The following is a 27,167-nucleotide window of genomic DNA, read 5'->3' on the forward strand; positions in this document are numbered from 1 at the left end:
AATAAATTATAATATAAAATATAAAATTTCGTATGTCGCAAGTCATTTATTAATAATATCAGATGGCGCTAATATTAATATTTGACATTTTAACACATATCAAGCTAAGAATATGGGCCAAATTGTCAAAACTGAGGCTCAAAAGTCTTTTGTATAGGGAGGACGTAAGACGCGCCCCCAGGCGGCGCAGCGCGCGCCAAGCGACGTCCCTTGCGCGTCCTTCCTATACAAAATGTACGCGGCGTGGCGCTGACGTCCGTTCCGCGTCGGCGGACATGCGTCTCTTGAGTGTGGACGGTCCCTTACACTTACACTTAAGACTGCAAAGTTTGATTCTGACTAGACTGCAAGGACTCACCTATGGAGCAGAGTACGACGAACCCAGGAGCACCAAAGGCCAGTGAGTAGCAGTCTTTATCGCCGAAACAGTGCACTTCGGAACGCAGAATCGGCGACACGGACTTCGCTATTAGACTGCCTGCGAAAACGATTAATTTAGTAAATATACTCCCAAATCTGCACTGAGAGAAATTTGCATTGTGAATTTAACAAGTTCGACTTGTTGCGGTTTATCCGTTTGAATCAGCCAAACGTATTTTTAAAACAATATGTGTCAGGTTGTTTTTATAAAATCGACTTGTTGATTCAAATATATTGCCGATTCAAATAACAAGTAGCTTGTTGTTTGAACCAAAGAGCACGTAGGCGCTATTTTAACCAAAAAACTTGTTGAACGAACATGAAAACTGGTTGTATTTTCTCTCAGTGTGAGGTAGGTACTTGGTTTTAAAATAATAATAGACGGCCTGATTTAGACGGTGTGCGAACCGAACTCGCATGCGATTTTAGTTACGTTGCGGGCTGTTAAGGTTACATACAATTTTGCACAGCCATCAAATACCAATAGCAATGTAATAAAACTCTTATGCGAGTTCTCGAACCGTCTAAATATATTGTCGTATCGTATCGTCTAAGTCTAGGGACTCCCCGGTCTCGTACGGCTGCGTTGAGCAACGACAACGCCTATGTGTCTCCATACTGCTTGAGCCGATTTCGCGTCAATAGGTTTGGGAAATAGGTTTGGGGAAGCGCTGGTGGCCTAGCGGTAAGAGCGTGCGACTTTCGATCCGGAGGTCGCGGGTTCGAACCCCGGCTCGTACCAATGAGGTCCTCTTCGCATGTGTATTATTTGTAGTAGTACGACGTTTTTCTGTACATATGGCCCTTTGAAGTTTCGACATAGGCATCTAACGAACCACTTCTCGCACGAGCCCAAAAAAATGGCCGTGCGGACTGAGAGAGATGCATTTCGGCTTCTAATTTTTATTTTCTTAATAAATCCATGAGTTTTTCGGAACTTGTGTGCGAAATGTTATTTGATATTTGCCAGTCGCTTTTCGGTGAAGGAAAACATCGTGAGGAAACCGGACTAATCCCAATAAGGCCTAGTTACCCTGTACGATACCGTACATTTAAATATACAAATAAGTAGGTAGATATAGAACTTTTAGTTGTAACGTTAACCCCGGTCGAACCAGTGTGGAAAGTGGAATAAAAACTGTAAAAATTTATGTGGGCGTTTTCCTAAACTATCCCTGCGCCCAACATATGGTCCTTCGAACCGGATGTCAAAGAAATAAAATTGCACGCAAAAATCACTATATCGCAGTCACCAATCGGAGCGCACTGCAGCAGAGCAGTGATTGGTGATTGCGATATAGTGATTTTTGCGTGCAATAGAAAACAATTTGCAGTTTGCAATTACTTCGATTTGGCGTCATAACGGTAAAAGTTGTTTGTGCAAAGTTAAAAATTGCCTTTCAAGTGTTTTTAGTGTTCGTATCGTTTAAAAACCTATACACTATAATTAAAAGTGCAAACAGTGTTTTAGAAAAGTGTTTTTGTATACAATTACATTGTAATAAGCATAATTTATAAGGAAAAATGGGTGATGCACTGAAAAAACTAGTCGCAGCCAGAGGACAAGCCAAAGGGTTTATGACCCGTTTAAGGGCTTACATAAACAACATAGATCCAGGTAACCTTGATTTACATTTATTAAGAGAAAAAAGAGATCGTTTAGTTAAAACATTCTCTGAGTATATGGAACTTAATTTAGAAATTTCATTGATTGATCCAGATGACAAAGAGGTCATAGACACGGTGGAAGCTGCTTACTTTGAGATGGCTGCATATCTCAATTCGCAGTTAATGCCTATTGGTGTCGATTCTACTCTCGCGCGACCTGCGCAAGAGGCCGGTTACGGCGGATACCAAAGGCTCCCACGCATTGAGATCAAAAAATTCAACGGCGAGGTAGGTCAATATAATGATTTTATAACACTTTATAACAGTGTAATTAAAAAAGGTCCCAAACTATCGAAGTGCGATAAGTTTTATTACCTTCGTTCGCTCTTATGTGACGAAGCCTTAAATATTATTAAACATTTACCTTTAAATGAGGAAAATTTCGAAGTAGCGCTTAAGTTACTAGCCGATCGCTATGACAATAAGCAGCAAATGATACAATATCATATTACTTCCATTTTAGATTTGCCAAATATGAATAAAACGTCTTCAGCGGCAATTAGGGATTTAGTTATTAACACTAAACAGCATTTAGGTGCTCTTAAGAACATGAATGTTCCAGTGCAACATTGGGATTTAATTGTTATGACTGTGTTACAGCGTAAGATTGATCAGTACACCCTTAGAGCTTTCCATTTAGAAAAGCAAGGTTTGGAATTACCTAAGTTGAATGATTTGTTTGAATTTCTAGAGGACCGGGCTGCGGCACTGGAAACCCTTGCCCAGGCGCAACCCCCAACAAAGAGAAGCAGCTTAGTAGTCGCTGCGACAAGTGATGGTTCTACCAAACAATCTACAAAAAACTTAAAATGTAAGTACTGTACCTCTCATTTGCACAAGATGCACCTATGCCCAAAATTCAAACTTTTAAGCATAATGCAACGTCAAGACTATGTAAAGTCAAATAAATTGTGTAACATTTGCTTAAATGAGCACTATGGTAAAAAATGCCTATTTAGTTTTAAATGCTCAGTATGTAAAGAAAAACACAACTCATTGTTACATGAGGATGTCGTTCCCGACAAAAGTACCAGCCAAGTCGCTTTGTTAGCACAGGCAAAATGCGATATACTCCTACCTAGTGTTAGGGTTAAATTAATAGATAAAAAAGGTAATGCTATTTTTACCAAAGCTCTATTAGATAATTGTAGTCAAGTTTCTCTTATAAGAACTGATTTAGCTAGACAGCTTGGCTGCACTTTAGAAGAGATACATGATACAGTTGGTGGAGTCTTCAACTCTGTCAATAGCTCTACGCTACAAACAACTGTTGATGTTTATGCAACGGCAACCAACTTTAAGTTGTCAGTGACTTGCAATGTAGCCAGTAGCATAACAAGTAAAATGCCTCAATTTAAGATTAACAAAGAGAATTTTACCATACCTCCATATGTTAAATTAGCCGATGAGGACTTTGATGTCTCTCAAACCGTTGGCATTCTCTTAGACAGTCACTTGTTTTTCCAGAATTTACTGCGAGACCAACTGCTGGCACAGCCTGGTGGTCCGTACCTCCATAACACACGTTTTGGCTACATTGTAGCTGGGAGAGTGAGTGACAGCGAACAAGCTGACTCCTCTCATCTTACAGCAGCGGTCTGTTGCAAACATGTCGGTAACAATTTAATTTGCAATAAGTTAGAGCAGTCAATTTCACAATTTTGGCAAACCGAGAAGGTGCCTGAAATCTACACTGAAGCCAATTCTGAACAAGAATTAGCAGAAAAAATATTTAAAGAGTCAGTTGTGCTAAAAGATAATAGATTTCAGGTAGCTTTACCTCTCAAACAGGATGTCAAAGAAATAAAATTGGGTGATTCACTCACATGTGCCTTAAAAAGGTTTAAAAGTTTGGAAGTTAGACTTGCCAAGGATCCTCTTCTATATAGAGGTTATAAGTCCTTCATTGATGAGTACTTAGAGCTAGGTCATGCAATTAGCATCCCTATATCACAATATGATTTAGATACTCAAGCCACATATTTTCTGGCACATCACCCTGTGATCAATGTGAAAAGTTCAAGTACACCACTTAGAATTGTTTTTGAAGGAGGAATGCCAAGCTTAAGCAAAGTTTCATTAAATGATGTACTTCTGAATGGTCCAGTTGTACAAAATGACTTATTTAGCATTCTGATCTTATTTAGATTATTTAAATATGTATTAAATTGCGACATACGTAAAATGTTCAGACAAGTTTTGGTAGAACCATCACATCGTCCGTTACAAAATATATTATGGAGGGATTCCCCCGATAAAGAAGTACAATGTTTGCAGCTTCAGACCGTGACCTATGGTCTCAAAAGTAGTAGTTTTCTAGCCTGTAGATGCTTACTCGAACTGGTCTATAGATATAAGGAGCGTTTTCCTCTGGCTGCAGACGTGTTGCTCCACAACACATATGTTGATGATGCTAATATAACTTGTAATGATAGGGACACTGTCATTAAAACTCGTGACGAGTTAATAGAATTGTTAAAATTAGGCGGCTTTAGCCTACATAAATGGTGTGCAAATGATAGTTCGCTCTTGACTGACCTGCCATCAAATTGCAAAATGGAAAGTAAAGAGGTAAACTTTTCCGAAAATAAGGAAACTGATTTTATACGAACATTAGGTCTCAAGTGCAACCTATCAGAAGATACACTAATAATAAGTTCTCCCAAGCAAGAATTAATTGAATATTATACAAAGCGAAAAGCATTGAGCTTTATAAGTAAAATGTTTGATCCATTGGGCTTGGCAGGACCCATTGTGGTAAAGGCAAAGCTCCTAATGCAGCAGATATGGCTTGAAGTCCCATCTTGGGACTCCAAACTGCCTGGCAAGCTCAATGAAGATTTTAGAGCTTTCGCAGAAAGCCTAACACAAATGCCAGATATTGTAATCAATCGAAATATAGATACACAAAATGCAAAATCCATTGAAATTTTTGGATTTGCCGATGGATCTAACCTCGCTTATGGATGTTGCATTTATTTGAGAGTTATTGATAATAACAATAAAGTTACAGTAGACTTGCTATACTCAAGGTCACGCGTGAACTCAATAAAAAAACTCACCACACCACGTGCTGAGCTCAATAGCGCTCTGCTTTTAGTGTATGACAGCATTAAGTTAAAATTTGATGCAAAAGTGTATCTATATTTGGATTCTCAAATAGTACTTTCTTGGTTAAAAATTGATCCTCTAAAGCTTACAGTGTATGTAGCAAATAGAGTAAAAATGATTAAAGATCATACAAAGGATTTTTCATGGCATTACATAAATACTTTAGTCAACCCGGCAGATTGCCTGTCAAGAGGTGTGGATCCTCACCTATTACAGCAAAACACATTGTGGTTTCATGGACCCTCAATGTTAAAAAATAGAGAATACAAACCTACGGCTGACGAAGCCATAGAGATGATGCCAGGAGAAATTCCAGAACTAAAGGTTAGTCTGGTAACTGTTTCTCAGAATAATGATCTAGCACTATTCAAAAATTGTTCTAGCATAATAAAAATGAAAAGAATCCTAGCATGGTGCTATAGATTTATAGACAATTGTAAAGCCTGTATTACAAAGAAATATACAGACAAGAAAACGGGATGTCTAACACCTCGAGAATTAAAAAGTCTTTATTGACAATCATTAGATATGAACAAAATAAACATTTTAGTGATGAAATTAGTGCCTTAAAGGAAAATAAACCTTTTAAATCGAAACTCGATGGGTTACATCCATTCTTGTGTTCCATGAACCTTCTCCGTGTAGGTGGAAGGCTCCAGCATGCAAATCTACCCTATTCTCAAAGGCATCCAATTATATTGCCTAAGGGATCAGATATTACCCGTTATATTATTGAAAATGAGCATAGAGTACTGTTGCATTCTGGAGCAAAGTTTGTGCTAAATAGCTTAAGCTTAACCTATCATATTATGAGTGGGATAAGAGAAGTAACTCATGTACCAATTAATCGTTTGAAATTCTGGCAACAATGCACTCAAATGGTTCAAAGCTTTTGGAAACAATGGCACAAGCAATATTTAGTACAGTTACGGAACCGTCCAAAATGGCGTACTGAAAATACTAACGTAAAAGTTGGTGCATTAGTGCTATTCAGGGATGACAATGTCCCTCCTTTGAGATGGCCTATGGCCAGGGTAGTTGAAACTTTCCCTGGTCCGGATGGGAAAGTAAGAGCGCTTTCCATCAGAACCAGTAAAGGTTCGCTATTAAGAACTAGTATTCATAAGATATCTGTACTCCCAATTGAGACTGATTAAATATACACGGTGTTTCCGGTATCACTCAAAACCTCAGACACTCCAACTGATTTTTATTTTTTTAAACTCATCTAGAGTATTCATCTTTTAATCTGATCGTTATTTTTTTTTAAATTGAATTTTTAATTTTCTGTACAGCTCTACTTGACTTTTAGCTCTACACTCAATAAAATAATTGCTAACTACCATCATAACCCATAAAACTATTTATTTGTGTACGTTACTGCAACGACATAAGGTTTACCTATAGACAGCTAAGATGTCACCGTAAAACACTTTAAAGCTTTGTTACAGTAAACTTCAAGTTGGACAGGTAATCGCAGTAAGCAAATAAACTCAATATTCAAAATGACAAGGTGGTAATTAGGTACGAGTTCAATTTGTTATGACTTATGATAAACATTAAGATTAAACTGACAAACAACGTCAAACTAGTAGCGGAAAAAATAATCGTCCAAGTAACCGGCCAGTATTAATACCCCTAAATACTGAAAAAAGGTAAACAACCTCTAGCAATGCGATATACACAATGTTGTATTACGAGTACAATAGAATGGGCACGTAAAAAATAACTAATAATACTAATTTAAATAAAAATATTACCCCCATCAAGATATAGCTCAATCGATTCTACTCTCGATTCTGAACAAACTGTTTTCAGGTTTTTAGTGTTAAGTGAAACACGGTGTTTTTAAAATAAATAAATAATTTCCAACATGTAACTTGTACACTAAAAATAAAATCAGAGCTCAACTGGAAGCATATAATATGGCTAGGTTTAAGATAAAAACAAAGTTAAACATTATTTTACAGTTTATTAGTAAGATACTTTTTCATTGTTATCAAGTAACTTCTTGCTGCGGTGGCAGTATGTACGATACCGTACATTTAAATATACAAATAAGTAGGTAGATATAGAACTTTTAGTTGTAACGTTAACCCCGGTCGAACCAGTGTGGAAAGTGGAATAAATACTGTAAAAATTTATGTGGGCGTTTTCCTAAACTATCCCTGCGCCCAACAACCCTCCGGGTTGGAAGGTCAGATGGCAGTCGCTTTCGTAAAACTAGTGCCTACGCCAAATCTTGGGATTAGTTGTCAAACCGGACCCCAGGCTCCCATGAGCCGTGGCAAATGCCGGGATAACGCAAGGAGGATGATGATGAGGTTTGGGGATACTGTGTATATGGGTTCAATAAAATTGTGGTGTTGACTAGGGGCCCGTCATACATTACGTCACGCAAAATTTTGTTTTTTTTATCCCCTCCCCCAAGTCACGCTACTTTTGTATCCCTTCAACATGGATTGGCACATTTATTATCAGTTTATGTGTATGTTATAAGGAAAATAACGACATTAGTATTGTAATACGTACCCGCGCAAGTATTAACGTACAGCACACTAAAATACACAGCCAAGTATTTCTCCTGTTCCGGCAATCGGAACTGGTCACCGCCGAACGCAGTGACACAAGGCTTAATACCGCCTGTGCCCACTGTTATCAGGAATAAGCCTAGGAGCGTGCATAATCTGAAAAAGAACATAGTACCTTCAAATCAAGGGCGAAAAAGCATCTTCTGGGCGAGGCAACGCCCGAAAGCTGCAAGCTGCGATTAAAGACGGACAACTCAGTGGATTTTACTGAGTTCATTTGATACGCTAAGTAGATACGTTTGCTTGATCTTTTTAAACGTGAGTGAGTAACAGCGACAAGCTAAACAGAATATGGGTTTCGCTTATAATCCAAATGACTTATCTTAAAATTTGCTTGAGACGTATAGAATTCAAATTATAATGTCTGTTTGTGTGTGTGCACTTGTGCAGTCACAAGTGCACACACACAAACAGAAAGATTTTAATCACGCATTTCTGAGGCCAAAAGTCTCTAATGTCGCCTAAATTATAACTTTTAGGTACGCTACGTCTGATTGGTTCCTTAATTTATCGTAACTAGAGAAACCTAGTTTTCCTGTGCCTCTAGCCAAACGTACAATCGTGCCGGCCTATTCAAAGTGACAACCGTTGACGCTAGTGTCACGCCACTACATAAGAGCCATAGGGAGAACTAGCTACGATATTCTTATACGAAGCTTAAAACGCTACAGGAGCGAAAATGCTAAAATTTTAGTTAAATATACTAGTGTTATTAACTAGATTTATCGAAAAAAATTGACCATTAAGAACAACTCTCTTTAAAATCGAGGTTCGGCTCTCGACTGTTTTCTCTTTCAAAACTTAATCAGTCGTAACGAAATTTGAGAATCTGCATAACAACGAAATAATCTGTGTCGGCTTTTCCAGTTTTTTTGGCTAATTGTTACCAATTTTGAATACCGCGCCTTTTTTGCGCCATAATTAATAAGGCCGTTTTTGGTAATTTTTGATGGGCTCTAGCGTCTTTAAAAATAAGAATATCAAAAAAATCAAAAATCAAATATCAAAAAAATCTGTGTCGGACACACAGATAAAAATAATAATAATCTGTGTTAAAAAAATAATTGCTCTATCTTGACTACCCCTCTGGGAAACAGGCGTTAGTGTAGGTATCTAAGAGATCACAGATTTCCATTTGCTACGATCCTGACAAACCACTTTCGCTTCACGCCTTCATAATGTTCCTCAGACCAGACATGCTCGTATACGTTTCGTATACTTCTTTTTTTAGGGTTCCGTAGCCAAAATGGCAAAAACGGAACCCTTATAGTTTCGTCATGTCCGTCTGTCCGTCTGTCCGTCTGTCCGTCTGTCCGTCTGTCACAGCCGATTTACTCGGAAACTATAAGTACTACAGTGATGAAATTTGATGGGAATATGTGTTGTATGAACCGCTACAAAATTATGACACTAAATAGTAAAAAAAAGAATTGGGGGTGGGGCCCCCCATACATGTAACTGAGGGATGAAAATTTTTTTTTCGATGTACATACCCGTGTGGGGTATCAATGGAAAGGTCTTTTAAAATGATATAAAGTTTTCTAAAAAACATTTTTCTTAAAGTGAACGGTTTTTGAGATATCAGCTCTCAAAGTCGTAAAAAGTATGTCCCCCCCCCTCTATTTTTATAACTACGGGGTATAAAATTCTAAAAAAAATAGAGGTGATGCATGCTAATTAACTCTGTGGGCGTTCTGCCACAGATTTTATGTATTTTATTAATTTTAATGTTTTTATTGTTTTACATTTTACAGTTTTACTTTTTACAATTTAATTCATCAACCAATTGAAATTAATTATTTATATCAAATCATTTTAATTTTATTTATTTACAATGAATGTAATTATGTCAAATGAATTTATTTTATATCCTAATTATTCAATTAACGATTATGTACAGTAATTTTAATTGTTGATTGGCATTTAATGAATTTTACCCTTTTAACCTTTTATTCATTACTATGAAATAATTAATCTGAACTATGAATTATGGAAAATAAAATGTTAATGTCACATATTTTGTATGTTGAAGCGGACAAACAGATTCTTGTTATTAGTAGATAGTTTAGCGCGCGCGACTGCACACAGCTGATAACGTCGCGGCGTGACCGGTTCCCAGCCGGCCGCCCTGCGCCCGCGCATGTTCCCCCGCGCGCCGCGCTCACCAGTCTATCTGCCTCTCTGACGCACAGCGCACGTCACCGCGCTGCTCGGTCGCATTCCTATCGCATTCCTTTGTGCACTCGCTCGCGCTTTATAGTTTTAAGTGCTTTTGCTTTGCCTGTCTTGCATTTCCCCTTCTGTAAATTTAAACTGTTCGCTTACGCATGTGTGTGCTCAAGAATAAAGCTTCAAAACGTATCCTGCTTGTTTGCTTTCTACGCCTGGAGCTATACCTACTGCAAGTAAGTGGAACCCGTGGGAGATATCACTACGCATCCCACATTGGTGACTCCTCGCTAAACACCTCAGCATGGCAGACGGCAAAGGCACTGAGCAAGACAAAGACAAAGAAATACCGTTACAAAATGGCGCCGAGCCGTTAACGGCTGAGTCATTTCGGGTTGGTGTGAAGATTCCCCCGTTTTATCCTGAAAAACCGGCGCTATGGTTTGCGCAGTTGGAAGGACAATTTCGGTTGTCTCGTGTTACAACGGACGAGACCAAATTTTATTACGCCATGGCACAACTTGAGCCTCAATATGCGGCGGAGGTAGAGGACATCATTACGTCACCACCGGAGGAGAACAAATTTGAAAAGCTCAAGACGGAGCTCATTAAACGACTTTCTGCGTCGCGTGAGAGGAAGGTCCAGCAGGTCCTCAACCTGGAAGAGCTGGGAGACAGGAAGCCTTCACAGTTTCTTCGGCATCTTCAGAACTTGGCGGGACCTGGGCTACCTGAGGACTTTCTACGTTCCATCTGGGTTAATCGGCTACCACAACGGACGCAAGATATTGTCGCGTCACAGTTAAAATCATCCCTGGAGGACTTGGCAGAGCTCGCCGATCGCCTTCACGACGTTGTCGCGCCCGCCCCACAGGTGGCAGCAGCGTCGCTACCCTCCACGTCATCGGATCCCCTGATGCTGCAGATCGCGGAACTGAGCAGGCGGATGCAGGCGCTGGATGCTAAAGTTGGTCGAATGTCCCGGCCTAGGGAGAGGTCATCGAGTCACACCAGGCAGCGTTCAGCGTCCAAGAGGTCCAACTCCAGCTACCGGAAATTCCCTACCTGCTGGTACCATCACAAGTTCGGAGAGCAGGCTAAAAGGTGCATCAAGCCTTGTGATTACCAGTCGGGAAACGCATCGGGCAGTCGGTGATGGCGGCGAGCGGCTGCCCTAGCAAAGGTCGCTTATTCGTCGTGGACTCCAGGTCGAAGGTCACATTCCTCGTGGACACAGGTAGTGATTTGTGTGTTTTTCCGCGTAATAAACTAAATGAACGCAGACAGCCGACAAACTATGATTTGTGCGCCGCTAACGGCACAGTGATAAACACGTACGGTTTCGTGCATCTGGTGCTTAATATAGGCTTGCGCCGTGACTTTGTCTGGCGATTTATTGTAGCGGATGTGACAAAGGCGATAATAGGTGTTGATTTTTTAATACATTACAATCTTCTTGTAAATTGCAGGGAACGTCGACTCATAGATGGCAATACACTACTTTCGGCCGCGGGTTTGCCTGCCCGACCGTCTGACGACATTGCCTCAATCAAAGTTGTAACTGGTGAGTCTGTTTACCACACTATACTACAGGAATACCCTGACATCACTCGCCCATCTGGCATACACCGCACAATAAAACACAACACACTTCACCATATCAGAACTACACCTGGACCCCCTGTTTTCAGTTCACCTCGTAGGTTGGCTCCTGACAAATTAAAGATCGCCAAGGAGGAGTTTTCTTCTATGCTCGCTAGTGGCATAGCCAGACCCTCCGAGTCCCCTTGGGCTTCTCCCTTGCATTTGGCCCCTAAAAAGGACAATGGTTGGAGACCCTGTGGCGATTATAGGATGCTCAACGCGCGAACAGTACCTGATAGGTATCCTATTCGCCATATTCAGGATTTCGCGCAGAGTATCACAGGCTGTCGCGTGTTTTCAACCATTGACCTTGTTAAGGCATATAATCAGATCCCCGTTAACCCTGACGACATCCCGAAGACCGCCATTACCACGCCGTTCGGTCTTTTCGAATTTCCGTACATGTCGTTCGGACTTCGAAATGCCGGGCAGACGTTCCAGCGCTTCGTGGATGAAATGTTGCGGGGACTTGACTTTTGTTATAGCTACCTGGACGACTTCTTAGTCTTCTCAAAGGACGAGAAGACCCATGAAGCCCATCTTCGTCAGCTGTTCGTCCGTTTGCGGGAGTATGGCATGGTGGTGAATACTGCCAAGTGCGTCTTCGGAGCCTCAGAGGTAACATTCTTAGGTTACCGCATCTCTGCCGAAGGCACAAGGCCTCTCCCGTCCAAGGTCGACGCAATCAAGGACTTTCCGCCACCCAAGAACGTGCGGGAGCTCAGGCGTTTTCTGGGTATGTTGAACTTTTATCGCAGGTTCATACCCAGTGCTGCTCAGAACCAGGCCCCTCTGAACGCTCTGTTGGCGGGTTCGGTGAAGGCTTCGCACCCGGTTCACTTCACGTCGGCGGAGCAGGACGCATTCGATCGCTGTAAGCAGGACTTGAGTCAGGCTGCTCTTTTGGCACATCCGGATGCCCAGGCGAAGCTCAGCATCGTCACGGATGCATCAGACGTGGCCATGGGGGCAGTGTTGCAGCAGTTCAACGAGGAGAGGGGCTGGGAGCCGCTGGCTTTCTTCTCGCGCAAGCTGAGTCCTGCCCAGCAGAAATACTCGCCGTACGATCGCGAACTCCTTGCGATTTATGAGGCGATTAAGTATTTTCGGCACATGGTCGAAGCCCGCGACTTCACCATCTACACTGACCACAAGCCGTTATGCTTCGCGTTTCATTCTCGCAAGGAGAATTGCTCGCCCAGGCAATTCCGTCACCTGGATTTCATATCGCAGTTCAGCACAGACATCAGGCACATCGCGGGTAAGGACAATGTCGTAGCTGACACTCTCTCTAGGATCGAGGAGATCACGCAGCCCGTGGACTTGAGCAAGCTGGCTGCAGCTCAACGCAACGATCCGGAGTTGGAGCAGCTACTCAAGGAAGACACCTCGTTGCGCCTGACTAAAGTCCAAGTGCCTGGGTCTGATGCTGAGCTGTACTGCGATGAGAGTTCCTCGACTGCCAGACCTTACGTTCCAGCAGAGTTGAGGCGTCAGGTCTTTGAAAGCCTGCATTCCTTTAGCCATCCAGGGGCGAACGCGTCTGTGAAGCTCGTGGCAGACAGGTACGTCTGGCCTGGGGTGAGAAGAGACTGTCGCGAATGGACCCGGAACTGTCTGGCTTGCCAGCGTTCGAAGGTCACTCGGCATGTCTCCACACCACTGTCATCGTTTGACGTCCCTAAGGGCAGGTTCTTGAATATCCACATTGACCTAATTGGGCCACTTCCACTTTGCCAAGGTTTTAGGTACTGCCTCACTGCCATTGACCGTTTTACGAGATGGCCTGAGGCAGTCCCAATACAGGACATGTCTGCCGATACTGTCGCACACGCTCTGCTGCATGGCTGGATAGCTCGCTTCGGGTGCCCGGTGGATATTGTCACCGACAGAGGGCGTCAGTTCGAGTCTGCGCTTTTCAAGAAGCTGTCCGAGCTGGCAGGGTTTGTACATAAGCGTACCACCGCTTATCACCCAGCGTGCAATGGGATGGCGGAGCGTATGCACCGCCATTTGAAATCTGCCATCACGTGTCACGCCACCTCCACCTGGGTTGAATCACTCCCATTGGTGTTGTTGGGCATGAGGAACGCGTTTAAGGAGGATCTCCAAGCAACTTCTGCGGAGCTGGTCTACGGTCAGCCCTTGCGTATGCCTGGTGAATTTTTCAACCCAGGGGCTGATCCATTACCAGATGTGACGGATTATTTGTCTCGGCTTCGCACGTTCACAAGGAACCTGCACCCGACACCAGCTTCCCGTCATGTAGGTCAGCGTCGTACGTTTGTTTTCAATGACCTGGCAACGTCTTCGCATGTGTTTCTGAGGGACGATACCCTATGCAAGTCGCTAAAACCAGCGTACACGGGACCCTATGAGGTTCTGAAGAGAGAACCGAAGGTGTATACCTTACTCATTAATGGTAAGTCTGTGACGGTATCTGTAGACCGGATAAAGCCAGCCTACATACTTCACGACACACATACCACTCACACTACACATAAAACACAGAACAACTCACATAAAACAACCACCACCAGTTCAGCTTTGAATGAGGAAAATGTCGTCAAGCGTACGCGTTCAGGTCGTGTAGTACGTTTTCCTGACTATTATCGCCCTTAGCAGGTCTCTGGAGGGGGGTGATGTGGGCGTTCTGCCACAGATTTTATGTATTTTATTAATTTTAATGTTTTTATTGTTTTACATTTTACAGTTTTACTTTTTACAATTTAATTCATCAACCAATTGAAATTAATTATTTATATCAAATCATTTTAATTTTATTTATTTACAATGAATGTAATTATGTCAAATGAATTTATTTTATATCCTAATTATTCAATTAACGATTATGTACAGTAATTTTAATTGTTGATTGGCATTTAATGAATTTTACCCTTTTAACCTTTTATTCATTACTATGAAATAATTAATCTGAACTATGAATTATGGAAAATAAAATGTTAATGTCACATATTTTGTATGTTGAAGCGGACAAACAGATTCTTGTTATTAGTAGATAGTTTAGCGCGCGGAGCGACTGCACACAGCTGATAACGTCGCGGCGTGACCGGTTCCCAGCCGGCCGCCCTGCGCCCGCGCATGTTCCCCCGCGCGCCGCGCTCACCAGTCTATCTGCCTCTCTGACGCACAGCGCACGTCACCGCGCTGCTCGGTCGCATTCCTATCGCATTCCTTTGTGCACTCGCTCGCGCTTTATAGTTTTAAGTGCTTTTGCTTTGCCTGTCTTGCATTTCCCCTTCTGTAAATTTAAACTGTTCGCTTACGCATGTGTGTGCTCAAGAATAAAGCTTCAAAACGTATCCTGCTTGTTTGCTTTCTACGCCTGGAGCTATACCTACTGCAAGTAAGTGGAACCCGTGGGAGATATCACTACGCATCCCACAACTCTTTCAACGATTTTTGGTTTGATCAAAGTATCTCTTATAGTTTTTGAGATAGGTTGATTTAACTGTAATTTTTATTTGCTGCTACGGAACCCTTTGTGCGCGAGCCCGACTCGCACTTGGCCGGTTTTTTTTTTCTAAAAACAATACAAAGATGCTTACTACTACAATTTCGCCAAACCAAAGTTTTAAACGGCGAGGTTATGCACTTTTATAAGTACTTATAACTATTTATTAACATGCACCATCAGTAATACAAAACTAACCACTAACACTTGAATGACCTGGGTATGTAGCCGAATGGCACAAACGCTCACGAAACGAAACGCTCGTAAAGTATTTTTTCTACTCCCGAACTGTTATACGTCATTTACAGGGTCGTGCATAGATCTTTAAAACCCTACATAAAGGTCTATTCCCCAAAGCCAGCGTCCGCCGGTTTTCCGCGCATGCGCGCAGTATCGAAAAAACTGAAAACGCATTGTTTGGCTCTGTAACCATGGCAACGCCTTATAACGACACTGCGCGAGTGCGCGGAAAGGCTGGGCAGCCGAGCTGACAGTGCAAACCTTTGCGTCAAAATACAGGAAGCAGTGTGAATTTCACGAAAGTTATTCAAGAAAACTATTAAAAACTAAGTGCATGGTCGTAGAAAAAGTATTGTATGCAACGGTGTTTAACTGAGTCAAAAAATACTCGTGGCGTCTCAATAACAATTTTCGGCTTCGCCTCAAATTGTTACCCACGCCACTCGTCTTTTTTGACCTCCTTTAAACGCCTGTTGCATAAAATACTATATCTCTATCGGTCTTGAGTATTCGCTCGACAGAGCCTGACTACCTTTCGCGGCGTTTCTTTTTCGTTTCGCGTCATAGAAATGCCATTCAGCTACGGCACCGGCCTTTTTGCAATATTCCCCCGATTTGGTCGAGAAAAGTTCGCCTAGGTCTTTCACTTCCAACAGACCCTTCCACTATTATTATTATTTATTTATTGAATTATTTATTGAATTATTATACAGTCGACAAATATTACAATTTATCACAGGCCCTGCAAAACTGTTTAACAGTTTGACTGCAGGATAAGAGTATCTTATTAAAAATAGTTACAGGAAGTAATATCTAAATAAATTTAAAATTAGGACTGAACAAGTTACTATGGCAGGCTATTTAATAAATACATTTTTAATTTTCTCTTAAATTTATGCTGGTTTGGTTCGAGACGGATGTCCACAGGTAGACTATTGAGAGTTGAGAGTGTATGGTACTTAAACGCTTTTTTAGAGTTCTGTCACCGTAATAAGTAGTTGTTAACTCTAGGCACTTCATATTTACCCGTGGACACCGATCTGGTGCCATATGCGTGTGTAGCCCCACACAGGTCGTGCTCCTGACTGTCATGGTTGTTGATGGCTAATAGGTACTCTTCTTAGTATTCTTTCCTCAGAGCATTAAATACTAAATCTGTGATTCTTTCACTCTTTTTTGAATAACTTAAATTGTTAGATGGTAACGTTGGCTAGGCACTCTAGATCTCGGTTTGATCGCAACGTATCGGGCTAACGAAGTAGACGGGGGACTTGATTGCCGTATTGTATGCAGCACATGTTCAAGCGTACAATGCGACGGTTTGACTCGCTGAATAGCGTACGGAGCGGCGTTTGAACTAAAAATACGTATTTTGATCTGACATTCGTTTTTTTTTTATAGGAGGCAATCGAGCAGACAGGTCGCCTGATGGTAAGCGACCACTGCCGCCCATGGACACCAGAAACACCAGAGGTGTTGGAGGTGCGTTGCCGGCCTTTAAGATGGGTGTACGCTCTTTTCTTGAAGATTTGAAGGTCGTATCGGTCCGGAAATATCGCAGGCGACAATTCATTCCACAGTTTAGCTGTGCGGGGCAAGAAGTTTCTGGAGAAATGCACACTTGAGGACTGCTAGCCATCATTTGTGGGAACCGTAGAAACTCTTTCGACGCTCGCTCGGAGCATAGCGTTTGGCGGGGCGAGCGTGCGTCCACCCTATACAGCGAGCGTCGACTCAGCACACTTCTATGATAATTTTAAACACAAATAACAAATATACGGCATGACAAAATTTAACTTACAAAACTACAGATTTTTTTTTTCGCCTTCAAAGTAATTGATTCCTAGAAAACTTGAGTGGTTTGTGCTGCCTACCACATTATGGGATACAGGCGTGATTGTATGTATGTATGAAAAATATTTTTTTACAAACCTTCCTGGTAAAGCAAGTTGCGGTATGGCAGTGACGGCAACCAGCAAATTACCAGCAGCGTACACAAACATCATGTACAATATCGTCCTGAAACAATCATATCAATTAGTATTCAAACCAGAGTCGTAATGGCGTCTCTCGACTGTTGGGGCACAGTAGTAACACTCCTAACAAACGTCGCGCGGTATGTATCATGTATGTGTGCGCGCCGTGTTAATACGCAACACGTAAGCGGATGAGATTGAACGAGAATGAATTTTTCAATACTGTGGTCGGGGAGTCTAGTTCGCCTTTTAGTCTATATGACATATTATACAGGTTGTATTTTGGCTGAGGGTCCTCTTAAGAGGGCAGCTACCAAATCCCATGCTGTTACGCGAAAACGGTATAACACCTTCCCTCAATTTCAAATAAATGAAGATTCGCGTTAACCTACAGGAAACAGGAAACCTTTTTGGAAAAAACAGGGTGCCAGGAATAGGTTGACATAATCAAATTGTATTGGAAAAGTTTTTTTATAGTTAACGCCAAGCATTCGGTTAGAAATATAACATACAAATAATAAAGAATATTTTTACCTGAATTTCCCAAGGTAATTGTCCGCCATGATGCCTCCAAAAATGGGGAATAAATATACAAATGTAGAGAAAACATGGTACAACTCGGTGGCTTCGTCGTCAGAATATCCCAATTTACTTCTTAAATATAATGTCAAGAACGCTGAAAGAAATATTTTACTGAATAGATGTGTAAATGCGCGTATATTTAATTTAAAACTTAGTAGCAAGGCTCAAAAATGTTTGTCATTTACAAAAAAAGAATCCCTGTTCCGTACAACACAGAGACCTACTTATATTAGAGATTTTCTTTTTTTTGTCCATTTCTTAAATATTTTTTAGTAAATTTTAGTCTTGTTCTACTGAAAATCACGATACAAAAGGTATCCAAACTGTTACTTTGTTTTTGTTACCCCATAAAAATTATAGAAAAGGTAACACAGTAGGAAAAATCGTCTGGAACACTTTTTTACCTATTACGATTGAAAAAGCTAGTTATTCTGAATAGTTTGAAATATATGTCAACTTGTCAGTCGAGTCTGAACTAAGTCAATCATATATTAATTATTTAATACCAAATAACATTATTCGCCATACTTCACGCTTACCTCTCATACCAGAGTAAGAAAATCTCTCACAAAACTCTGCCATTACTATAATTATAACTATCCGGGGAAACCGGTCCTTCACCTGAAACAAAGTAAAATTTAAAAAAAAATATTATAAAAATTAAAAACCACGGAGTAGGTACTTTTTTAACCTGCAATATTTAAGGAGGTGATCATAACAGCATAGCTGACTAACCTTAGTTTTATCTAAAACACATGCAGAAAATATTGCCGGTTATAAAAATTACACATTGACTTAACCACCGTGCTTCTTTTATTTTTCATTAAATTACTTATTTTTTAACCCCCGACGCAAAAACGAAGGGGTGTTATAAGTTTGACGTGTCTGTCTGTCTGTCTGTCCGTCTGTCTGTCTGTCTGTCTGTCTGTCTGTCTGTCTGTCTGTTTGTCTGTCTGTGTGTGTGTCTGTCTGTGGCATCGTAGCTCCCGAACGGATGAACCGATTTTGATTTAGTTTTTTTTGTTTGAAAGCTGAGTTAGTCGGGAGTGTTCTTAGTCATGTTTCATAAAAATCGGTCCACTATGTCGCTGTTGTCGGGGGTTTTTTCAAAATTTTAATTTTTTATAAGAACAAATGCCATGCTTCTTTATTTTAATATCAAGATATCACGTCAATAGGTACACATTTTGAAAAAAAATTGTATGCATCATTAGTGTAGTTATGATAGCAAAGAGGATCGAGTATTATAGAGAGGTACTGTCGGAGTAAAATGTGTAATCACAGAGCATAGACTGCCATCTCTTGACACAGGCTTAAAACTTTTGAACCTCAGTTTTGACAATTTGGCTCATATTCTTAGCTTGATATGTTTTAAAATGTCAAATATTAATAATAGCGCCATCTGACTGAGCGTACCCCAAAGGTGTAATGCCATCTAGGCCCCGTACCTTTTTCTGTATGGTACTGAGGTACGTTTTTTTCTTAGACTTTATCTGTCTATACGGAGTTATATGTCTTTGTATGATAGTATTCAATAGGTGGCGCTAAAGAATTGAGGTACGATTCTTAGTATGAAGATTGCTGAAATCCTATATACTTAAATCGTCCTTGCCTTAAAGTAACGGAAATCAATAAAAATAATATTTTCTCAAACATGCAATGAAATATTGTCTTTACGTTCCTTAAAATGGGCTGGGAAGTATAGCTTTTTGGGCGCAACAACTCGAGAAGACTGTAAAGGGATTTCATATTATTTTTTAGGCCTAGGCCTTCAAAGTAACTTTTTTTTATAAAATATTGTCCTTTAGAGCATTTTTTTTTTAATTTCATTGTATTTTTGAGAAAAGCACTATACATGCCTGGACGTGAAAACGGATTCCCGGCCTCGTATCCCTATCCGGCCTCGCTCGCACGCTCGCTCGGCCGTATATACCCACTTGGCCGGAAATCCTCATTTTCCCGGCCTCTGATGTAATGTACTATATGTACCTATACCTAAGTAAGTATATAAATAGTTAACCTTTTCACTTTGCACCGATAAAGATATAATTATAGGACAAATAAGGATTGTTCGTTGTATACACGTGTTGGTAGGTCACATCTGGTATTTTTAGGTGAAGATCATAATGAGAGATTAGATATAATTGTAAATAGGTAACCTACTTAACTTACTATCTAAATAAGGTACAGCGGGACAAATCTCGACTGGGGGCATATGTAATTGGGCAATTCCACGTAACTGTAATGTAAGTGACCACTTCATTGCATGTTTTTTTATTTATGATGCAAATTGAAGTCTTAATTTATCTCTAGATAAGCCTACTTTTAATCCTTAGATATATTGATATTTAAATTAGCACCATGAATAAAAAAACATGCAAATAATTGGTCACTTAAGTACATTACTCTGTTACATTACATGGAATTACCCAATTGGTCAATTTTTTCCATGTTTGCATTACTAAATAGAGTACATGCGAGTTCATAAATATGTGTACATTTTTTCACCTTATTGCAATGAGTTAAGGTGAAGAAATATTCACATACTTATGAACTCCACTGATGATGCCTAAATTTTTTTTTTAATAAAGAAATATGTCATTTGTTCTATAAAAAAAAAAATAAAAACACTCAAAAATATTTGGGGAAAATATGATTTTGGCCACTTTCAGGCTGCGAAACAGCGCCATCTAGTTTTAAGCCTAAAATACCAATAGGTTTAATTTTACGTGTGGCTTTTTTCGCTATGCTAAAATGCGTTTCGTATTTACAGAACATCTTTGGAATACAGTTGACAGAATCAAAAACTTAAACCTGTTGATCCCCCCTTCCCTGTACGTTCTAGAAGTTGCATCATCTGTTAGAAAGCATTTATTTAAATTTTGTGTTCTAGAACTTCCAGAACCTAAATTAGAAATATTTAAAAACGGACCATATTACACAGCCATCAATAATATCTATAATAAAATCCCCACACACTTAAAAACTGAAAAACTAGACTCAGTATTTATAAGCCGACTTAAGAGGATACGGTAGCGAAAATGCTAAATGGAAAGGAGCCCCCCTTTCAACTTGGGAATTTTAGTTAAATATACAAGTGTTATTAACTAGATTTATCGAAAAAAAATTGTCCATTAAGAACAACTCAGTCAAAAGATATTTCAAAAAAATCTTTAAAATCGAGGTTCCCCCTCTCGACTCTTTCCTCCTTCAAAACTTAATCAATCGGAACGAAATTTAAGAATCTGAATAACAATGAAATAATCTATGTCGGACCGTTTAGCTTTTTTGGTTAATTGTTACCAATCTTGAGTATCACACCTTTTTTGCGCCACTATGAAAAAGGCCGTTTTTGGAAATTTTTGGTGACTCTAGTCTTTAAAAAGCAGAATATCATAAAAATCAAAACGGTCCGACACAGATAAAAATAAAAACAATCTGTGTTGAAAAAATCATTGCTCTATCTTCAAAAACCAGGGAGGAAATAGTCGAGAGCGTTTGTATGGAGAATTGACCCCTACCGTATCGTCTTAAATCTAAACTGGTGGATAAATGTTACCACAAAATAGCAGATTTTTTAGACGATGATACAATGTAGTTTTATAGTACTTCAGACATGACATTCTGATCATAAATATTATAAATAAGCAAACTGTATTATTATTAGTATTAGTTAGTACCTAAGTGACACATTTGTACTTTGCTACACCCTTGTCAGGGTCCATGTATGTAATACATATGTATTGTATGTGGTATGCAAATAAATTCTCTATTCTAAACTTGCCATACTGGCAATTCCTAATGTCGTAAGGGACATTTTGTCGTTAGATATCCATACTAATATTATAAATGGGAAAGTGTGTGTGTCTGTTTGTTTGTCCGCCTTTCACGGCAAAACGGAGCAACGAATTGACGTGATTTTTTAAGTAAAGATAGTTGAACGGATGGAGAGTGACATAGGCTACTTTTTGTCTAGTATGTTATACAATTACATATACCTAGATATTTTTCTAGCACGAACGAAGTGACACTAGTGACTTCCTTCCGATATTTAGTTCATCGATAACTTACATTATAATATGTCATTAATTATTATAATTATGTAATTAATTATTGCCGTGCCACTGAATCTTGAGTAGTTTCATGTGTTCTGCCTACCCCGTTTAGGGAATATGGGCTTGAATTTATGCGTATAGAACATTAATGTCTTATACAAATGTCACATGTTTGAAAATAAATGGACAATAATAATAAGACGAACCATATTTCAATAGTCTACATATACGAGTAATTTCTAAAGTAGGAGTAATTAATGACCTTATGTAAGGCTATTTATCGATAAACAATCATAACATAATGTTTAATAATAGTTATTTTATTTACAAGGGGGCAAAGTTGTTGTTTAACCGCACGTAACGCACGTTCGAATATCGGTACCCGAGCAAGCGAAAGATTCCAATGTTGAACCGCGAGCGCAGTAAGTGTTTCAGAATGTGGAATCTTGAGTGTGGCGAGGGTTTCAAGGCACGAAGATTAAACAGCTTTTTCCACCGAGAGACTTTTTGTATGTACCGCGAACATTGAAAATCGTAATCGAAAAACCTCTATTCAACTTGCATATTATTCGAAAGAAACCCTTTCTAATAAGAAATATGTATAAATATTAAACAACAAATAAAAAAATATATATTAAATATTAAATAAAATAACTTTATTATAGTAAACAATATTTTTCGATGTCTGTATTTATCGATGTTTCTTGAATCGTAATAGGTATACTTACGTGTTGCATTCATTTTTGAACTACGTTGTATTTATTATACTACTACGCTGTTTTATAACTACCTACTGTTTAGGTTCACTTCCTATGTATTTTATGAACCTCCAGTTATTTGTATTACTTTCAGTTTCTGTAGGTACACTATGTACTACACCTATGTATGATGTATATTATAACTGTGTTCTAAATAAATTAAATTAAAAATATATATATATTTAGCATTTTTCTTTTAATTTGGCTCGCGAGTACCTGCTGGAATAGATAGTTAGTAGTAAGTTACCTAATTTATTGGTCAGGGGGAGGGCATCACAAAAAAAGCCCAATTACCAAGGGCGTCACAGTTGAAATAAGATTGGGAAGCCCTGGAGTAGGGTATATATAATAGTCTAAATGTCGACTTTAGTCCGTTTTTACATTATCCGATCCGATATCGGATGTCGGAAGTATTTCAATGAAAAAAGTTCCAGAATGAGCCTGTATTGTATGGGATATCGGTCCGACATCCGATATCGGATCGGATAATGTGAAAACACACTTAGGCTCCGCAAACCCAGGAGCTTTTTAGAGGTCTCACTTACCTTCGACCTGGGGTCACATTCTAAATCCTCACTGTTCTTGCTCATCCTGACACAACACTGCGGTATCTAACCAACAAATAATTATAACAGAACGTTTATTTCCTTTATATCATTCTGTAGCAAACGTGTTGTCTGAGCAAACAGACATATCACACGACTTAATCAATCAACCCTGTATCAACAGACAAATACTGAGTCGATTTGCGCTAGGTTTAGCATTTGACGTTACTTGAATTAAACTGTTCCTTTTTTTATAAAATTTCAAAATATTTTAAATATAGTTGCTTGTATGGCTAATCATAAACACCTTCAGGCCTTGAAACCCTCACTACGCTCACCCTACTTTTCGATCCGAAAGAAAAATACTAGAATCTTTCACTTCCTCGGGTATCCATAATCAACTTCATGTCATGCTCATGACCTTAAGAATTATGTCTATATACATTTGCAACTCGAGAAAGTCATAAGAATCGTAATAGTACATTACATCAGAGGCCGGGAAAATGAGGATTTCCGGCCAAGTGGGTATATACGGCCGAGCGAGCGTGCGAGCGAGGCCGGATAGGGATACGAGGCCGGGAATCCGTTTTCACGCCGAGGCATGTATAGTGCTTTTCTCAAACATACAATGAAATAAAAAAAAAATGCTCTAAAGGACAATATTTTATAAAAAAAAGTTACTTTGCAGGCCTAGGCCTAAAAAATAATATGAAATCCCTTTACAGTCCTCTCGAGTTGTTGCGCCCAAAAAGCGATACTTCCCAGCCCATTTTAAGGAACGTAAAGACAATATTTCATTGCATGTTTGAGAAATAGTACATTACGATACAAGTGCGAAAAAGTTCAAGTTCGAAACAAGTGGCGATAAATTAAAACACGACCGAAGGGAGTGTTTTAAATCGAAACGAGTTACGAATTTCCTTTTTAACCCCCGACGCAAAAACGAAGGGGTGTTATAAGTTTAACGTGTCTGTCTATTTGTCTGTCTGTCTGTATGTGTGTCTGTCTGTGTCATCGTAGCTCCCGAACGGATGAACCGATTTAGATTTTTTTGTTTGAAAGATGAGTCCACTATGTCGGGGGTTTTTTCAAAATTTGAATTTTTCGCACGTGTATCGTACGACGTTTTTCAGTACAGAAGCAGAGTGTTCAACAAGGGCATAATTAAATGTAAACTTATTTTTACTCTCGTCTGCTATTTTGGTGGTTTACAAATTTGCCTCGGGTAAAAATGGGTCACTTTATGCCCTTGTTGTACAATCTACTATTTTCCCCTCGAAAGATATGTCATCGCAAAACTTCTTTTCTTTAAGTGACATTCGAACTTCGAACACATTCAATTGTTTGCCCTGGGGGGTTACCATGACGTACTAAAGACGTTCAGTTTAGGTTGAGAGAAAGGGACACAGCTATAGCAGTTACATAGCTCCGTCCCTCTCTCTCAACCTAAACTGAACGGCTTTAGCACGTCATGGTAACCCCCCTGTATTGTATTCTCGCACAAAGTTAAAAACTGTTCCAACTAAACAAGTTCAGTAAAAGCATCAGATACATTGACTTTTTACAAAGCTTTTATTTATATTTTGTACTCCCGAACTGTTATTCGTCATTTCAGCAATTCCCGTTAAGTTTGTACATTTGGATCACGTCTCCGATTTGGATACAAAATGGGTAGGCTGATAAAGTCCATGATGCTGAGCAAGATCCACTAGGTTTTCCAAAATGTCCTAGGTTGATTGCATGAAACTTTCCTTTTTTGTTACCGAAAATGTATAGAAATCTGGTGACAAAAAAGGAAAAATAGGTTTCATACAAACTACATAGGACATTTTGGGAAACCTAGTGAATCTTATCTGATCTTATCAAAATCGGAGACGTGATCCAAATGTACAAACTTAACGGGAATTGCTCATTTACAGGGTCGTGCATAGATCTTTAAAACCATACATAAAAGTATATTCCCCAAAGCCAGCGTCCGCCGGCTTTCCGCGCATGTGCGCGGTATCGAAAAAACTGAAAACGCAGTTTACGGTTTGGCTCTGTAACCATGGCAACGCATTGTTATAACGATATTGCGCGCGTGCGCGGGAAGGTTTTGGGCAGCTGAGCTGACAGTGCAAACCTTTGCGTCAAAATACAGGAAACAGTGTGAATTTCACGAAAGTTATTCAAGAAAACTAAGTGCATGGTCGTAGAAAATTTATTTTATTGTACTAAGTTGTCGGTTACTTTGTTCTCTCGTGGATTTTCTGTATGTTGTTATTACGAGTATTAAAATTACACCTTAAGGCATCAAGTTCTCTTCTGTTTTTGAAGAATCAAGTTAATAGCAAAATTAGTTAAATTACCAATTAGTGTGGTAAAAAAAATACACGTAAAAGTAAAAACGCATTTATTTTATAAGTATCACAGCGGCAGACTGTTGGTATCAAAGTAGGTAAATAATTAGTTCAACATGCGTGATACAATATTACGTACAAAAGGTCGTTATGCTTTAAATTACAAAGAGCAATGTCCGACATATAACATAAAGGTGTAATTTTAGATATATTTTGCAGAAGTAAGGATGTAAGATATAAGTGGACTTTTAAAATAGAAACACTACACTGAGAGAAAATACAACCAGTTTTCATGTTCGTTCAACAAGTTTTTTGGTTAAAATAGCGCCTACGTGCTCTTTGGTTCAAACAACAAGTTACTTGTCATTTGAATCGGCAATATATTTGAATCAACAAGTCGATTTTATAAAAACAACCAGACACATATTGTTTTAAACATACGTTTGGCTGATTCAAACGGATAAACCGCAACAAGTCGAACTTGAGATATGATGAAGTTGGAGGGTTGAATGGAGGTTAAGTAAAACTGGTCATTATAGATGATGTGTGTTGTATTGTCGATAATCAATACAGGAGAGAGAGCAAGTAAAACTAAACATACTTTATATAGTAAATTATTGCTTACATGCTATTTTATTCACATACGTGCGTCACATGTATGTTGCAGACAGTAACGTTAAGTTACTGTTAAAGTGTTAATTAGGGATATACTACAAACTTGTTAAATTCACAATGCAAATTTCTCTCACTGTAGGGTTTTCTTATTGCTCACGACGAAACAATCGAAAATACATACATACATATAATAACGTCGACCGTGTGGTGACGGGTTAATAATTTACCACCTCCTTTCTCCCTTGGGTGTCGTAGAAGTCGACTGTGGAATATGGGTTAAATTGTGGCGTCAAGATGAAGGGCTGGCAAGTTGCAATGTCACAATTTGATTTTCTTTCAACCCCTTAACTTCCAAGAGTGGCACTGAAAATTAAAGTTTCATGTGCTTTGCCTACCCCTTTTTGGGATACTAGCGTTATTGTATGATATATAAATAAAAAATAAAAATAAAATTTGTTTATTTCCAAGAAAATACAGTCATGTATACAATTAAGCTGACCTCCACACTAGGCAGATGCCTGTCCCGTGGAGGAGATGGTTCAGGCTTAGGTATCAATTAAAATATGTTATATGTCAACCCCTTAATTGCTAAGAGCGGCACTGAAGATGACTGACTGATGTTTTATTTAGGTACTCTGTCTATTTTGGGAATAAAAGCGTTTTGCCTTATATTTTATAATAGCGTTCATAAAACATACAGCGCCATCTATTGTATGGGGGGAGTTTCCAAATCATCATCTTCCTTGCATTGTCCCGGCTTGACACAGCTCATGGGAGCTTGGGATCCGCTTGACTACGTATTCTCCTAAGTCCTGGAAGCAATAGGCTATTAGTGCGTTTTCACACTATCCGATCCGATATCGGATGTCGGAAGTATTTCAAAGGCAAAAATCAAAGATGGCAACTTAAATGTATGGGATATCGGTCCTACATCCGATATCGGATCGGATAATGTGAAAATGCACTTAGACTCATATCG

General features: G+C 39.4%; 2 protein-coding genes across 2 annotated transcripts in view; one reads left to right on the forward strand and one right to left on the reverse strand.

Annotated features, from left to right (window-relative positions):
- Positions 1-23,291, reverse strand: part of LOC125231597 (peptide transporter family 1-like) — a 69,222-nt gene extending 45,931 nt beyond the window's left edge. Inside the window, exons 1-6 of the mRNA XM_048137056.1 lie at positions 23,235-23,291; positions 18,416-18,497; positions 17,829-17,970; positions 17,251-17,337; positions 7,732-7,886; positions 359-478 (exon numbers count right to left, since the gene is read on the reverse strand). Of these exons, the coding sequence (XP_047993013.1) occupies positions 359-478; positions 7,732-7,886; positions 17,251-17,337; positions 17,829-17,970; positions 18,416-18,497; positions 23,235-23,279 (631 nt within the window). The 5' untranslated portion in view covers positions 23,280-23,291. The remainder of the gene's footprint in view (positions 1-358; positions 479-7,731; positions 7,887-17,250; positions 17,338-17,828; positions 17,971-18,415; positions 18,498-23,234) is intronic.
- LOC125231598 lies at positions 1,771-3,708 on the forward strand. The gene is made up of 4 exons (XM_048137057.1): positions 1,771-2,038; positions 2,141-2,316; positions 2,780-2,899; positions 3,556-3,708. Exons 1-3 carry the CDS (start codon positions 1,945-1,947, stop codon positions 2,843-2,845), a joined length of 336 nt encoding a protein of 111 aa, XP_047993014.1. The 5' UTR covers positions 1,771-1,944; the 3' UTR covers positions 2,846-2,899; positions 3,556-3,708.
- Positions 23,292-27,167: the final 3,876 nt, after the last annotated feature.

This window comes from Leguminivora glycinivorella, chromosome 12, assembly GCF_023078275.1.
Source record: "Leguminivora glycinivorella isolate SPB_JAAS2020 chromosome 12, LegGlyc_1.1, whole genome shotgun sequence".
Classification (NCBI taxonomy): domain Eukaryota; kingdom Metazoa; phylum Arthropoda; class Insecta; order Lepidoptera; family Tortricidae; genus Leguminivora; species Leguminivora glycinivorella.